Genomic DNA, 15863 nt, shown 5'->3' on the forward strand with positions numbered 1-15863 from the left:
GGTGACCTCTGTGATCATTCACAGATTTCACACGTAGTAAGCAATGATGTCACAAGTGACATCTTGCTTACTACTTTGCATGTGATCACTGATTGGCCAATCAGTGATCACATGATCGGGACCTCGTACAGAGGTCCCGTCCGACGATCTGTGTTTCACTGTGTCCGGAGGACACAGCTGGCACCGCATTGCGGTGCTGTGCGCTCCCAGGGAGCGCGCACAAGCAGGGTGCGGGGAGGCCGTTTATAAACGGCCACCCGACCCTGCACTGCCACCGTCCGACCGTTTATATGCAACGGCCGGGCGGGAAGTGGTTAACTGTATGTAGCCTCCCCTGCATACAGTATACAGCGCTGTGTTCCTGCAATGGGACAAGAATCCCATCCCACTCCCTGAACAAAACCGAGTCGGGTGGGAATGAATACAAAGCTTCCTCTGATTCACTGAGGCAAAGATTGTTACATCACCCTCCTGTCTCAAGCAATCAGAGATAACTTTTTATTCATTTATAGAATACAAAGCTTCCTGTGAATGGGTAAGCAGCACTCTGCCTAGCTCTACTGTTTACAGGGAACAGGACGGGAAGTTTTCATCCCACTGTGGAACACAGCGCTGTGAATGGCAGGGCACCTGTTAGAAACCATGGGGTCCATACAGCCAACCTGACAGAACCCTTCCTACTATGCTTTGATTTATGAATGAACACAGTGAGCAATCCGTACCAATCACTCATTGTGTTCAGGAAAGGAAGGGGCTGGTAAATGTGACATATTTACCAAACCTTTCCCCCACTCTCCATCCTGAATGTCCTATTGTGTGCTTGCAGCGGCCGGTGGGAATGAGAGGAGGGAAGCCGGGAGCACTGCAGGGGTGGGAGCACATAGGGGAGTCCTGGGCAGCAGGGGGAAATGTATGGTGCACAAGAAGGGTAATGGGTGCTGCTGGGGGGGCGCAATTACTCGAACCGATCCATTGTATGTCCTTCTCTGCAGTAGGTGAAAGCCAACGGGAAGCTGAAAAGAAGCTTTCAGCTGCTGCAGAGACAGCCATTCATTGGTTCCAGTTATTGCCCCCCCCCGCCGTGCCGATCACTCTCCCTGCCAACATCTGATTCACCCAGCTGCCTGGGCCCCTTACAGACTGGTGGTACCCCCTTATCCACAGCCCTGCTTAGGTGATTCTACATACAATTAATACAGCGTACCCAGAAAAGTGCAGTAAATAGATTGTTTGGGTCATCCAGCTCAAAAGTTCAAGCAAGTCACTTCAGAGCTTATCCCTGAAGCCAAGCAAGTCACACCAACTGAAACTAGTTTCAGAGGGACACACGGAGGAGAGTTTTATGGTTAATAAAACCAATGTCAAGGGTGTCCGCTCTTATACTGGACCTATTTTCTTTTAAAAACTGCATTTATTTGTATATATAAACCCTTCTGCTTTACAAAGGGCCAAGCTGGAGACTAATAAAATTGAGGCCAGTTTTACATCTGATCTAGTTGTCCTCTAATACCAGGCAGTAGCGTTGAAGCACTAGCATACAGTTACTGTACATGGCTTTTGACTTTGGGAAGATGGCAAGGAGAACTTTCATCTCTAATCAAATGGACCAATGCATACATTGGGTTTTAAACCAGACTAGAGGAACGATTATGTCCATGATCAAATAGTAATGTTTGAAGAGTGGCAGAGTAGGTGCTGTAGACAATTATCCAGTCTTATACAGTTGCAAGACAACAGGTAAGTTGTAGGACCTGCTTTAGGGCACTTTCACTCTGATCTGTAGCAAAAACGCATGTGATTGCGGTGTTTTTCACAGGACATGCTACTCAAAAACCACATCAAAAATACAACACCGGTTCCTTTTGTGCCACATTTTCATTGGGGTGGTGTGTTTTTGGTGTGGTGTTTAGATATGCCCCAAAAATGCACCAAGCAGGATGTTTTACACCGCAACAAACGCACAATGGGCCAGTGTGAAGACATACATAGGGAAGCATTCTTTTCTGCTTTTCTTGGAAAGGAGTCTTTAAAGTGATTGTAAAGGCAAAATTTATTTTTTTTCTCTTTAAAAAGTAACCTCACTTGTTGAGGGAAAAAAAAACAATTCTCTCTAGGTGATCTATGTACAGTTGCAAGGATTTTAACAACCTTTTTTTGCAGATTCCTACCTTTTTTGATTTTCTGAAGGAATGGCTGTTTGAGTCCATGTGCAGAATGAACCTGTATGGGTGTGTTTCTGTAATTCTCAATCAGCTTCTGCACGTGCTGGGTCTACATCCCTTTAGACATGATTTCCCTTTGGGAGTGTCTCACCAAAGATGACATTTTTGTTGCAGGGGAGTCTAAAAATCGAATTTGTATCTCTCTTTCTGGGAAAATCCGCAAGCCAATCAATCAAGCAAGGAATGACATATTTGGGGCGTTTTGAACATCATCTGTGTACAGGACGCTCCAGGTATCCATATTTGCAATAAATTTTAAAGAAAATGTCAGCGCTGTAGATTGAAAAGGAAAGGTACTCTTTAATAATGTTCAATTAAAATATAACTTGTGTTGCAGTTGTATACAATATATTTTCCTATTTTTTTTTTCTGATGAAAGTGGAGTTACCCTTTAATGCATTCTCTGCGTTAAGTTAAAAATACCTTCTGCATGCATCCTTCCCCCCCAGGCCCCTTTACCTACCTGAGCCCGATCTTGATCCAGCAATGAGCACCAGAGCAGAGGCTCTCTCTGCTCTCTTCCTCCTTATTGGCTCAGATACAGAAGCGGGAGCTGCTGCTTTCAATCAGTCTGTGAGGAGGGGGTGGGGCCATGCCTTGCTCTGTTTGTCTGGACACTCAGAGGGGCTCGGGAGTGAGCACACACACGAGTGCCTCCATAACAAGTGGCTTGCTATGGGGAAACTTGGCAGAGGGGAGGAGCCAAGATCGCTGGAGGGGAACCCGTGAAGAGGAGGATCAGGGCTGCTCTGTGCAAAACCACTGCAAGTAAGTATTACATGGTTGTTATTTTAATCTAGCCTTTACAATCACTTTATTACTGAACAAATATGTCAGGTCCGATTCACACCACTATATAAGGGCCAATTCAATGCAGCCCCAAGGCAGTCACAAGGTGAAATCTATTGTTTTAGTGGGCCCTGGTCACAGGAACGTGCTGTGCTGATATGTGCTGGGTGGAAAAGTGTTAACTCAAGCCTTTCTTTTTTTTTTTTCTTTTTTTTTCTAAATGCACCACATACTGTATGATGTGAATCCAGCATAAGTGTGTCGCAATCTTTGACATTGTAAAATGATGACCTGGGACATCTTGTTGACATAGAGGATTACATTCTAGATTGAACAGAACGTAAATCAATATACCGTTTTACTTCACCTCTTGCCTTTTGGACACTAGATTCTTGAGAGCATGCCAATGACGGAGAAAGTGGAAGAATTACTTCAAGTCATAGGTCCGTTTTATGAAATAGTGGAAGACAAAAAACATGGGCGAGGATCTGGTGTAACGTCAGGTTGGCCTCACTCCTGCTTGTACTGTAGAACAAATATAGTTCATATCTTATGTCCCTGTCCTTTTCCCCCAAATCAACCTCTGTCTCTCTGCTCTTTCTTTGTTACATGCTAGTACGATTGGATAAAGTTGCTAAGTCTTTAGAAGGTAGGAGGATCATTTTGATCTGTCTCTGTTACTGTATTACATCTTTAATGACCGGGGTGCAAATCATTGAAAGGAAATCAAAACTGATATTTCTGCTTTGAATAGGACCTGCTGGATTGAATCACTTGCCTGTTTCTTATATCTCCCAGTGACTTCAAATAGTAGTTTTTGACAAAAATTCACACCTTTCTAATGAAGGTGCCACTTTCTTGTAGCTAAATTTCCTAATGATTTCATTAACTAGACAACCAACTGGGGGGAGTGTGACCCCATTATTTGGCTTTGTAATGTTTTCATCAGCTGGGGGGAACTAGAGGTTCTGCTATAGAGATTTCGCTATTCGTCTGCAGAAGGTATATGAATACAGGGTGTGTGAAACTTATTACCAATAAATTAAAACTGGTAACCATGCAAAACTGAAATATCATTTGTGTGCAAAGTTCCTAGGATCTGAAGAGAAATTATGTGTACCCCCAGCAACCGGTCAGAATTTGGACTTTATTTGGAGCAGTCTAACCAATGTAAATTTGTTTAAATTGTGGCTACTGTAAGGTTCTGTAGTTTGAAGAATGCACTTTATTTTATCGCTTAAAGATACAAAACCTTGTTGAAAAGGAAAGAAAATAAAGATTTTTCTTAGTTGAAGAGAGGAATAGATCCCACTGCAGCAAGCACTTCCTCAGCCTCCTCGAAGTCAGGTGATTCACCGATCAAAAACCTGACCGAACTCTGTGCACTTCCAAGGAAAAGCAAATGGCCGCACACCAAAGACATCACTGAATAAAACCAACTTTTTTTACAACCAAAACAAGGGGATCATACCCCCCCAAAGACCGCCTCTAACTGATGAATTTCACCTTTATGGGCTTATAATTAAGCCTGTAATGGTGAAATGCGTCAGTGATGTTTTATGCAATGATTGCTTTCCTTAAATTAGAACTGTAGGCAAATTCTTTTTTTAAATTTTGGAGAATAAGGGAGGGTTATAACCCCTGTCAGAATTTTATTCGCCATCTGTGTCCCCTTGTAGAGATTTCCCTTCACTTCCTGTCCCATAGTCGAACAGGAAGTGAGAGGAAATCCCTGCAAATTATACAAATTTCTTGGGAACCCCCAGGTTACCAGAACTAGGGTCTCTATGGGAACATTTCCCTTCTATTACTTTTTTGGGGACAACACAAAATGTGGGATTTTCTTTTACTTTCACTTTTAAAGATAATGGTAAACAGGACAAATGGAGAGAATGAAGCTCCCTAACGGGGGCACTGACAGGGATTCTAAAAATAAAAAGGTTTGCCTTTTAGGAATTATTTTTTTCTTTTATTTATTTCAGGTACTTATATATACTTGTGTATTTCCACAGCACTTTACATACATACACATATATAAATATTTCACATCAGTCCCTAACCCCCAGGGAGCTTACAATCTAAGGTCCCTAACTCACATTCATACGTACACATACTAGGACCAATTTAGACCGGAACCAATTTACCTACCAGAATGTGTTTGGAGTATAGGAGGAAACCCGTGCAGGGACAGGGAGAACATGCAAACTCCAGGCAGGTGGTGCCGTGGTTTGGATTCGAACCAACGACCCTAGTACTGCCAGGCGGTGCTAACAATTTAGCCACTGTGCTGAAAAAGGCTTTTCCTGCTTGGGCAGAGCAGATATATCTTTAGTTCTTTGCCTAAGGCTTCCATTGTCCCGTGTGCATGTGTTAAATTCCCTCATTGCTTTGTCACCTTGCTGTATAGTGACACCTCTGCAGCCTTCTGCTTTCAATGTAGTCATGAGCTGCAAAATCAGATTTTTAACTGAAGCGTTGCCAACTGGTGAAATGTGGTATCTTGTCTTCTTCATTCACACATAATGCTGATGTCCTGTATACATGTAACTAGTAATGTAGGCAACAGACGTTCTGTGGTTCCACTGTAGTTGGGGGAAAAAAAGAGGAGACCGCCTCTGTTACATGAATCCAAAGTAGACTGGGAATCTTCAAATGAACTGGAAAAGTTGACCTTGGAAATGTCTGGTACAATTAGCAATGTCTTGACTTTTCAGTCAGGAGGGGACAAGCTGGAGCAAACTTCCATGTTCTGTTTTTTTTACATGTTTATCATCCAATAAAATGATAACAGCAAGCAGTGTTGCAATCAGTTGGAAAGCACAGAGATCAAGGGGTGAAGGTTTATTAACTCTGCAGCAAGGAAAGACAGTGGAAAGCTGGAGTATTTTTGTTTTGTGCTCTGTTTTTACAGCACTCATTTATCTGTTATCTCTTCCCTATCGTATGCTCCAGTCTGAAAAATAAGCCTTGAGATGTATACAAGAAGTACAGTATACCTGCTCACAGCTTCAAATTTTCATCTAAGCATTGCTGTGGTGCTCCAAGGCATTCCCCCTTTAAGTTGTTGGTAAATACAAAAATATATTTAGTCCTCTGCGCTCAGGAGTGGTATATTAGGATGGGACTATATCAGGTCCTTCATGTGTCCAGTACCAGCACAGGCCTTGCTGCCCTCTAAGGGTTGGGGGAGGAACCCGAGGACAATAGCTGTAAAAACAAGGGTAAAGAGGGCGCACCAGCCTCATGCATTACCTAGGATGATAGCTTCACCAAATCCGAAGTTAAAATATACTCACAAACACTGTGGTAACAAAGGCTTATCAAATACAAAGCAACCAATACACAGGATCAGCTCCCAATCTCGTGAGGACCCTCTTGTGGCTGATGCGTTTCGAGGAGCAGCTTCCTCTTCCTCAGAGCCCCTGAGGGCTGTAGACCTGTCGGTAATCTGCTTGCTTGTAGGGGCAGATATACTGACAGGAAGAATCGATGAACTACTATGGCACTTCATAGCGCTGTGTTAGTTCTTTGAGAACTATAAGCAGAGACCCGCGGGGGCTGGTCTGTTCTTAACTGTTACATGTTATACCCTGAATATGGGTGTAATTATGTAACCTGTTATCCTTTAAAGCAGTACTAAACCCAAAAGCCATAAAATTAAAACATTGATCACTGACAAGGGTACTTACAATGATCAGCTTTTATTTATTTAGGTAAAACTTTCCCAAAAGGAAAACAATTGTTTTGCTATAGCTGATTATAAAGTGCTGGAGTTTGGTTTTAATCTGTTAGTGTATTTAAATCCGTTAGTCCATCTAACTCCCCTCCCTGCAGACTGGTAATGCTGCTGTCCGAAGGTGTCTCTGTGCTCCTTTATCCAGAGCGTACGCCCCCTAATACAGGAGCTGTGTAATTGGCTGGATCATCAAGTGAAACAGAGAAAAGCCTAGAAAAAACTGATGTAACCACAACATCTAATTATTGGTAAACTGCAATTTTGTTGTTGAATTTAAAGTGGTTGTAAACCCTTATATGTACCAAGTGAAGTGACTAGCCACCGATGATACACAGAGATGACACAAATCCTACATCCCCTGTTTATCTGCAGCTCTCTCTTCTCTACAGTTGTTCAGTTGTTCATAGTGCAGAATTTATACAGCTTGTCTGAGCTTTCAGAAAGCAGGGGCTGGGGAGCTGAAGCTGCATTTAGTGAGAAGAGCTCTGAGCTGATTGGAGGAAAGGGACACACACCCCTTCACAGAGCTCACAGAAACAGAGCTGAGGCTGTCAATCACAGTCTGTGTGATGGAGATTGCTCCCCTGTCATCTTTGTTTCTCTTGGTGTCAGGAAAGCCTTTCAGAAGTGACAGATAATAGAGGAAGGAGGCAGCAGAGAGAAATTACACTTTTGATTGAGACAAGTACACACTATAGAGCCGGGGATGGCAACCCTTCGATTGCGATCTACCTGACGATTGCGTACAGGTGTATCATGATCAGGACTGTGCCGATGCTTCCCTCCCCCAGCCCCCGCCGCTCTTCTTTTCAATAGTGGAGCAGATTGAGAGGCAAAACTGTTCTTAACCGGCAGGTGAGTGGTTGCTAGGCGGTTCTAGTAACCAATCATCAGCTTGTTAACATGAAAAGCTAACTCTGGCAGCTCCCGCCCCCGCTCCCGCCCTCCATCCAGCACTGTGCTGTCTCTCATGTACAGCTGGTGGAAGGTAGGAGAGATGTACCCACACGGCTGTGTGTTGTGAAGGGGGAAAATGTCACTACTTGTGGGGGATAAAGAACACTTTTTGTGGTGGGGGGGGGAGCATGGGACACTACTGTGGGGGGGGGGGGCAGATACCTGACTTCATAAGCCCTTGGCGCAATCCCTTGGTTCTAGGATGTGTTCCTCCAGTGCACCCTAGGACCCCCGGATAGGATTTCAGTCCTCATCATCCACATACCACAGTGCAATACCCGGTGACCAAAGTTTGAGAAAGTCTGTTTGTATGTTGGTACTGCAGGACAGCTGTGGGTCCTCTGGAGTATCGGCCTATGCTGCAACAGTGATTGGTTTACATTTCTCTATACACAAGTGTATTCCCTCCTTGCCTCTTAGGGCTATCCTTACTTCCATTGTACTGCAGTATATAAAAAGTCTGTTCTTGGGTTTAGATACATTTTAAACATCTGTGTATAAGGCTTTATTCAGATGAGCGTTGACACCCGTTTTGTGTGCAGGTGGTATTTGTCATTGCGCCTACATCTGCCCTGAGCTGTGCGCATGCAGCCTATGGAGGCGGATGCAGCTGCTGCACGGAAACAGCTGGATGTCAGAATTTGACGTGTGCAGGAGCAGGTGCACAGATCCAAATGTACACTACCTTTCTTTCAGTTCTGTGCACCCACTCCTGCACACATGTCAGATTTTGACCTGCAGCTGAGTACAAGCAGCCGTTGTGTCTGCATCCACTTCTAGAAGTTGCCTGTGAGCAGCTCGGGGCGGATACAGGCACAATAACAAGGTGAGAAAAACAAAGCGGGCACACCGGCCTAGTGCATTACCTTAAAAAAGTGTTTATTAAATAATAAAAGTAGGTACTGTACTCAGAAAATGACAATACAGTTAAAGGTACATCTTGTAGGAACAGCTCAGTCCAATCTGCACTAGTGACTGAGCTGTTCCTACAAGATGTACCTTTGATTGTATTGTCATTTTGTGAGTACAGTACCTACTTTTATTATTTAATAAAGACTTTTTTTAAGGTATTGCACTAGGCCAGTGTGCCCTCTTTTTTGGTTTTCTCTACTCAGTATACTTTGGACTTCCCCCGATCATTTGAGGGCAGCAAGGCGTTCATATCCCAAGATATTCGTGATGTGGTCCCATCCATATAGAGTCCATCCCTAAGCGCAGGAGCATTTGGGTTTGCCATTTCTTTACAATAACAAGGTGGCCTGCACACAGAACAGGTGTCCACGCCCATCGGAAGCCTTCTACATGGATTCAGGCTTGGGAACAAATAATAAAATAAGACTCCAGGCAAATGGCTAAATACACCATTAAGATACATTCCCCTCAGCAAGTTGTACTTTCCAACTTCTTTGCTGGCTGCTCACTCTCTCCTTTTCCGACCTCCATTTTTTTTCTTTGTCTGTCTGGTTGGGTCTTCCAAGTATAAAGGTGGGCATGTGACTACATTGTCGGAATACAGATATTTTTACTGTTGTACCCTCCAAAGGATTTGGATTTTGGCCAGATTTGGATTCACATACCTCTGCTATGCCTATAGCCAGGAGGATCTCTACTCCTTGATCAGTTGTCCTGCTTCCTGGGACACTCCCTTATCATTAGAGGCGAGGATGAGTCAGGAAACTGGAATGTCATCTGACTGGCTGTGTATAAAAGGTACATGAATTGCAAGATTTCCTGACCAGAATTAAAATTCTTCTGGAAGTAAAGTGATAAACATAAATGTATTTCAACAGGGTATTTAGATATTTGCCTGAGGTTCCACTTAAAGAGATGGTGAACTCTGATAGCTGTGCCCAAAAAAAGGCAAGTAGAGGGCAAATGATTAATCACCAGTGCGCTCTGTAGTTTCTCTGCAGCTGATCTTTTCCCATTACTTACCATGCCTTCTTCGCCATTGCATCTATATGTGGGGGTGGCCATCTTGGTAGAGGCAGGGATTTGCTTCCTCATGTCAGAGCCTCCAGCCATGAGAGCATAGTGCAGCACAGAAGTGATATTACCAACTCTCAGCAGACTAGCAGTCCTGGTCAACAGTGCCTTAGATCTTGTATTGCAGACATACAGCTATGGGGCTGTAGGTACAGGAGTACCAAGGCATACTGACATACCAGGTGGTGTACTTCTATTTTTCAGGAGGAATTCCAGACAAAATGCATATTTCCAGGGTATTGCTTAGGATCAACTATTTATTAGATGTTTCTTAACACATGGCAAATCTTCTCTTTGATTTCAGGTCCACTTTAAAAAGCACATTGACCTTACATATAGTTTGCATTTGAACCGACAGTTGGACATTATAATAGTATAAAGTGACGTTAATGTGTATGGATTACCTTTTATACAGAGCTTTACAGTCTTTTCTTCTTTACTGTCCAGTGGGATATTTCATACTTTTTCTGTCCTTTAACATAATGCCAACCCTATGGTATAAGTCCTACTTAAAGCGGAACTAACCTCCCCTGCCTTCACCAGCATCAACCTCCTCACCCAGAATCCTTGGTCATCTTAATTGGCTGGGCTGGAATGATGTCATCCCATGCATGTGCACAGGAATTCATTCAAGCATGCAATGGGGTTGATTTACTAAAACTGGTGCACTCCATAATGTGCTTCAGCTGTGCATGGCAGCCAATCAGCTTGTTCAATTTAGGCTTTGAGAACACCCCGGTCACATCGGGTGTGATTTGGTATGCGATTTGCATGCCATGCGACTTACAAATCGTATGCCAAATCGCACCCTATTGTCCGCAATTGGAGCGGTCATATCGGTGCGGTTCCGACTTGGTCTGTAGTTGGTTTCCAAGGTAGCACATGCACTACTTTTGGTGCAATTTGAATGGATATCTGTAAGCGGTATTTTACTGCATCCGAGTATACGAAAATACCGCAAAAAAAAACGTTTGAGTTCACTAAAAAAACGCTACTAAAATTCTGCATGAGTTATTTTGTCAAGTCATGCGGTATTTTATTAGTGAAAACCATGTGTTAATGTTTCAGCTGTCAGCGGGGTTCCCCACTGACAGCTGAATGTAAAAGAAAGAATTGCCGGCTATTAAAAAAATGGCATGGGGTCCCCCCTTCATCCATACCAAGCCCTTTGGGTCTGGTATGGATTTTGAGGGGAGCCCCCATGCCAGAATTAAAAAAAAAAAAAATGGCGTAGGGGTCTCCCCGAAAATCCATACCAGACCCTTATCCGAGCATGCAGGTCAGGAAAGAGGGGGGGATGAGTGAGGCCCCCCCTCCTGAACCATACCAGGCCACATGCCCTCAACATGGGGTGCCCCTCCCAAAGCACCTTGCTCCCACGTCTTTTTTTTGTGAATGGGTAGCGGTGCCATGTACCCCATACTCATTCACATAGAGGGGTGGGGGGCTGGGATCTGGAGATCTTCCAGATTCCAAAAAGGCCCCCGCCCGCAGACCACCACAGCCCAGGGGAGCCCCCCATGTTGAGGGCACATGGCCTGGTATGGTACTCGCTCGTCTCCCCCCCCCCCCCTTTCATGACCTGCCGGGTTGCATGCAGATAAGGGTCTGGTATGGGTTTTGGGGGTGACCCCCATGCTATATTTATTTATTTTTAATTTTGGTATGGGGGTTCCCAGTGACTTGCAGGGCTGCATGCTAAGCTAAGGGTCTGGTATGGATTTTGGGGGGACCCCCACGCCATTTTTTATTTTTACATTTTGGTGTGGGAGTTTCCCTCAAAATCCAAACCAGACCCAAAGCGCTTGGTATGGATGGAAGGGGGACCCCACAACGTTTTTTCATAATTTTTTTAATTGCCTGCAATTCTTTATTTTACAATCCGCTGTCAGTGGGGAACCCCCCTCACCGCTGAAACATTTTAATGCATGGTTTTCACTACCAAAATACCGCATGACTTGATAAAATACCTTGTGCTGTATTTTAGTAGCGTTTTTAGTGAATTCAAATTTTTTTCGTTTTTTTTACATGCTATGCGGTATTCTAGGGCATACTCGGATGCGGTAAGATACTACTTAGTGAATTGTGCCCTGTGTCAGATGTCTTGCAAATCGCGCCTGAAATCGGTGGTTCACCTGACTTTGAAATAGTGAGACTTGCAGTGAAGTTGCACAATTTCAAAGTCGGGCTTGATGTGACCGGGGGCTAAAACCTGGAAGCTGATTGGTTTCTGTGCACAGCTGCACCCGATTTTGCATTCTCCAGTCTTAGTAAATCAACCCCTATGTCTCTTTTGCAATAAAGAGTTTGCCTGATTGCAATTATTTATTTATTTAGTTCTGCTTTAAATCAGGTGTGTGACGTGTATGTTACCACTGCAGAGGCCTGAATTATGTACTGTAAATATTTGTCCCTCTTCAGAGCTGAGCACTGCGCTCACCTCCACTCCAAACTGTAAAGCTGTGAATGGGAAGGCGGAGAGCAGTGACAGTGGAGCCGAGTCCGAGGAGGAAGATGTCGGGAGACAGGAAGAGGAGGAAGATGACGAGGAAGGAGAAACAGAACAAAGTGAACAAGGTGGTAACATTTTTAGAAAATTAAGATGTGCATTACACTGTAGTATTCACACCTTTCAGATTTAGTGGCAATACTGGGAAATAATGAATTATGCCCTGTATTAAATTTTGTTTTTTCTCCATAACCCTCTCAGCCCCAGTGGTCTATTCGGTATATCTCCAGCCAAAACCTTTTTTTTTCCTTTCAGGAAATAGTAGGGAGCGGTTAAAACCATTGTTTCTTTTTTTTGTGTCCCATCAGGGAGAGATTTTCCTTCACTACTTGGCCTGGTGACACAACAGGAAGTGGGAGGAAATCTCTCCAAAGTGAGAGAAATTCCCTCTTAAAGTGGTTCTAAAGGCAATTTTTTAAAAATGAAAATAAAAAAGATGTTATACTTACCTGCTCTGTGCAACAATACTGCACAGAGCCAGTCCCTTACCTCTTCTTTGGTTGTTCCCTGCTTGCACTTGCAAGCCATGTGCTATTGGGGCACCCGTGCGGGCATGCTCCTGAGCCCGGCTGTGTGCGTCCATAGACATATGCACCATGGCTGGCAACGTCTCCCACTCCCTGCTCACATTTGACTGATAGCAGCAAGAGCCAATGGCTCCTACTTTTGGTGTAGCCTTGTGAGAGTAGGAAGGGGGGCGGGGGAGGAGCTGCAGCCGGATGCAGGGCTGGATTAATAGAGGACTAGGGTAAGTGTTTAGAGGAGGAGAGAAGGGGGTGTTTTGTGTGTGTGCGTGTGTGTGTACACATACATGTATATGTGTGTGTGTGTGTACAAATACATGTATATGTGTGTGATTTTGCATTTCTGGGTAGGGGGTGTGCACACGAGCCACCCTAAGCGCGCTGCCATTGGCGGCTACGGATATCAATCACCAGGTCCTGGCCGGAGATTCTCCGCTGGCACCCAGCAATCGCCAAGTATCACTCACAGGGGAGAGACCTGTGTGCAAACACAGATCTCTCGCCTGCCAGCATTAACATGCTGTGTATTTCTCTGCACAGCAAATACACAGTATGCTTCCCCAGTAAAACAGCACACAGTTAACCCTTTAATCACCCCAGATGTTAACTCCTTCCTGCCCAGTGTCATTAGTATAGTGTCAGTGCTTTTTATTAGCACTGCTCACTGTATTTGTGGCAGTTAGTCAGTTCCCCCCCCTAGTGTCAGAATGCCAGCCGCAGTCCCACTATAAGTTGCTGATCGCTGCCATTACCATAAATAAAAATAAACATTTCAGCATATATACCGCCATTTGTAGTGGATATAACTATCACGTAAACCAGTTAATTTACACGTATTGGGATTTTTTTTTTTTAGCAAAGACATGGAGCACAATACATTTTGGCCTAAATTTATGAAGAAATTTTGATTTTTTTTTTTTTTTATTTAAAAAAAAAAAAAACAACAAATTTTACTGGATAGGTTTTATAGCAAAAAGTAAAAAATATTAATTTATTTTCTTTTATAAATTGTCGTTTTTTTTTGTTTATAGTGCAAAAAATAAAAAATGCACAGATGATCAATACCACTGAAAGAAAGCTCTATTTGTGAAAAAAAGGACCTAAATTACATTTATGTACAGCATTGCATGACTACACAATTGTCAGTTAACCACTTACAGTCCGCCCTATAGCGGAAGTACTGCTACAGGGTGGCACAGGTGTGCAAAATCACGTGTGTATATATGTGATTTTGCATTTCCGGGTAGGAGGCGCGTGTTAGCCTTACCTGCGCTGCCTTTCGTGGCCTCGGCTGTCATTCCCCCGGGTTCTGGCCAGTGATTACTCGCTGGCACCCGTTGATTGACGAGAATCCCTGACTGGGTAGGGGGAGAACTGTTTGTAAACAATACAGTTCTCTCCTCTGTCAGCTCCTGCACACTGCTTTGCATGGCTGTGCATAGTACATCCATACTAAGCAATGTGCTTACAGTGAAGTACACACACAGTTAACCCTTTGATCGCCCCACATGTTAACTCCTTTCTGCCCAGTGCCATTAGTACAGTGATTTTTATTAGCACTGATCACTGTATTGGTGCCACTAGGGATGTTATTGACACAAAGTCAGTTCCCCCCCCCCCCCAGTGTCAGAATGCGTGCCGCAGTCCCGCCGCCATTACTAGTAAGAATAAAAAATAAATATCCCAGTATATATACTGCCATTTGTAAATGCTATAACTTTCACATAAACCAATTAATTTACACGTATTGGGATTTTTTTTTTTTTATAGTAAAGACATGTAGCAGAATACATTTTGGCCTAAATTTATGACTAAATTTGATTTTTTTTTTTTTTTTTTTTTTTTTTTTACTGGACATGTTTTAATAGCAAAAAGTAAAAAATATTGTGGTTTTTTTTTTTTTTTTTTTTTTTTTTCTTCAAAATTGTCGGTCCTTCCTTCCCTTTTTTTTTTTTTTCTTTTTGCTTTTCATAGCGCAAAATAAAAAAACGCACAGGTGATCAAATGCCACCAAAAGAGAGCTCTATTCGTGGGACGTAAATTTCATTTGGGTGCAGCATTACATGACAGCACAATTGTCAGTTAAAATAACACAGCGCCGAAACTTTAAAAAAATGTCCTGATCAGGAAGGGGGGTAAATCCTCTGGAGGAAAAAAAAAAAGTTGATCACTACTGAAACAAATGAATGTACAGCTTATAACCATGCGAAACATATGTCACAGGTAATATTTTTAGTAGCTCAGTTGTGCTAGTGATTGATCACGAACAGTAGTAATCATTGTGAATAACATTCTTCCTATCCCTGGATGGCTATCCATTGTATCTATGGAGTAATCATGATAGACAGCAAGACTGGACTTTAAACATGGCTTCCTCTCTTCATCTCCAATACATTGGGGAGAGGTTTATTAGATAAATATCAACGTTGTTTCCTGATTTCAGTCCAGTTCACAGGAAGTGACAAGGACCCTGCATTTCTGGCATGATCCACAGGTATTTTCTGTACTTTTTGAAAATGTTCTTAGCCTGAAAAAATAGAAAACTAATGCAGCGAGCACATTTAAGGACTGGTAAGCTGCAATTTTATTAAAGTTTTTTTTTTTTTTTTTTTTTTTTCTCTTTAGTCCATTGCACATAGCCAGTCCCTTACCTTTTCATTGACGGTACCCTGCCGGCACTCTCTCCTCGCAAGCCATGTGCTATGGGGTCACCTGTGTGGGCGCGCTCCTTAGCTGGGCTGTGTGCATCCATAGACACACACACAGCGTGGCTCGGCCATGCCACCCACTCCCTACTCACAAGATTTTGACTGACCGCAGCAGGAGCCAATTGCTCCCACTGCTCTTAGTGTAGCCTGTGAGAGCAGGAAGAGGGGAGAGAAGAGCTGCAGTAGGACCCAGGACTAGAATGATAGAGGTACGTTTTATGATTTCAGTCCAGTTCACAGGAAGTGACAAGTATACTGCATTTCTGGCAGGATCAGTGGGTACTTTTTTGTACTGTTAATGTTCTTAGTCTGAAAAAAAAAGAAAATGGATGCAGATAGCAAATCTAAGGACTGGTCAGCTGCAATACATTAAAGTTTTGTTCTTGAATATAGATGTCGTTTAAACTAGTAGTATGTAGCAGCAATCATTGA

At 43.3% G+C, this 15863-nt stretch overlaps 1 protein-coding gene across 2 annotated transcripts in view; it reads left to right on the forward strand.

Annotated features, from left to right (window-relative positions):
- The window catches only part of ACBD5 (acyl-CoA binding domain containing 5), a 50607-nt gene that overhangs the window by 13725 nt on the left and 21019 nt on the right, over window positions 1–15863 (forward strand). The window contains exons 5-7 of one of the 2 annotated variants that reach the window (XM_089693809.1): window positions 3400–3514; window positions 3628–3660; window positions 12112–12267. In XM_089693809.1, coding sequence (XP_089549935.1) covers window positions 3400–3514; window positions 3628–3660; window positions 12112–12267 — 304 coding nt within the window. The remainder of the gene's footprint in view (window positions 1–3399; window positions 3515–3627; window positions 3661–12111; window positions 12268–15863) is intronic. The other variant, XM_089693810.1, reaches the window with a different exon arrangement.

The sequence above is a fragment of the Staurois parvus genome, unplaced genomic scaffold (genome assembly GCF_062004578.1).
Source record: "Staurois parvus isolate SC_StPar_1 unplaced genomic scaffold, SC_StPar_1.0 ptg000636l, whole genome shotgun sequence".
Lineage (NCBI taxonomy): Eukaryota > Metazoa > Chordata > Amphibia > Anura > Ranidae > Staurois > Staurois parvus.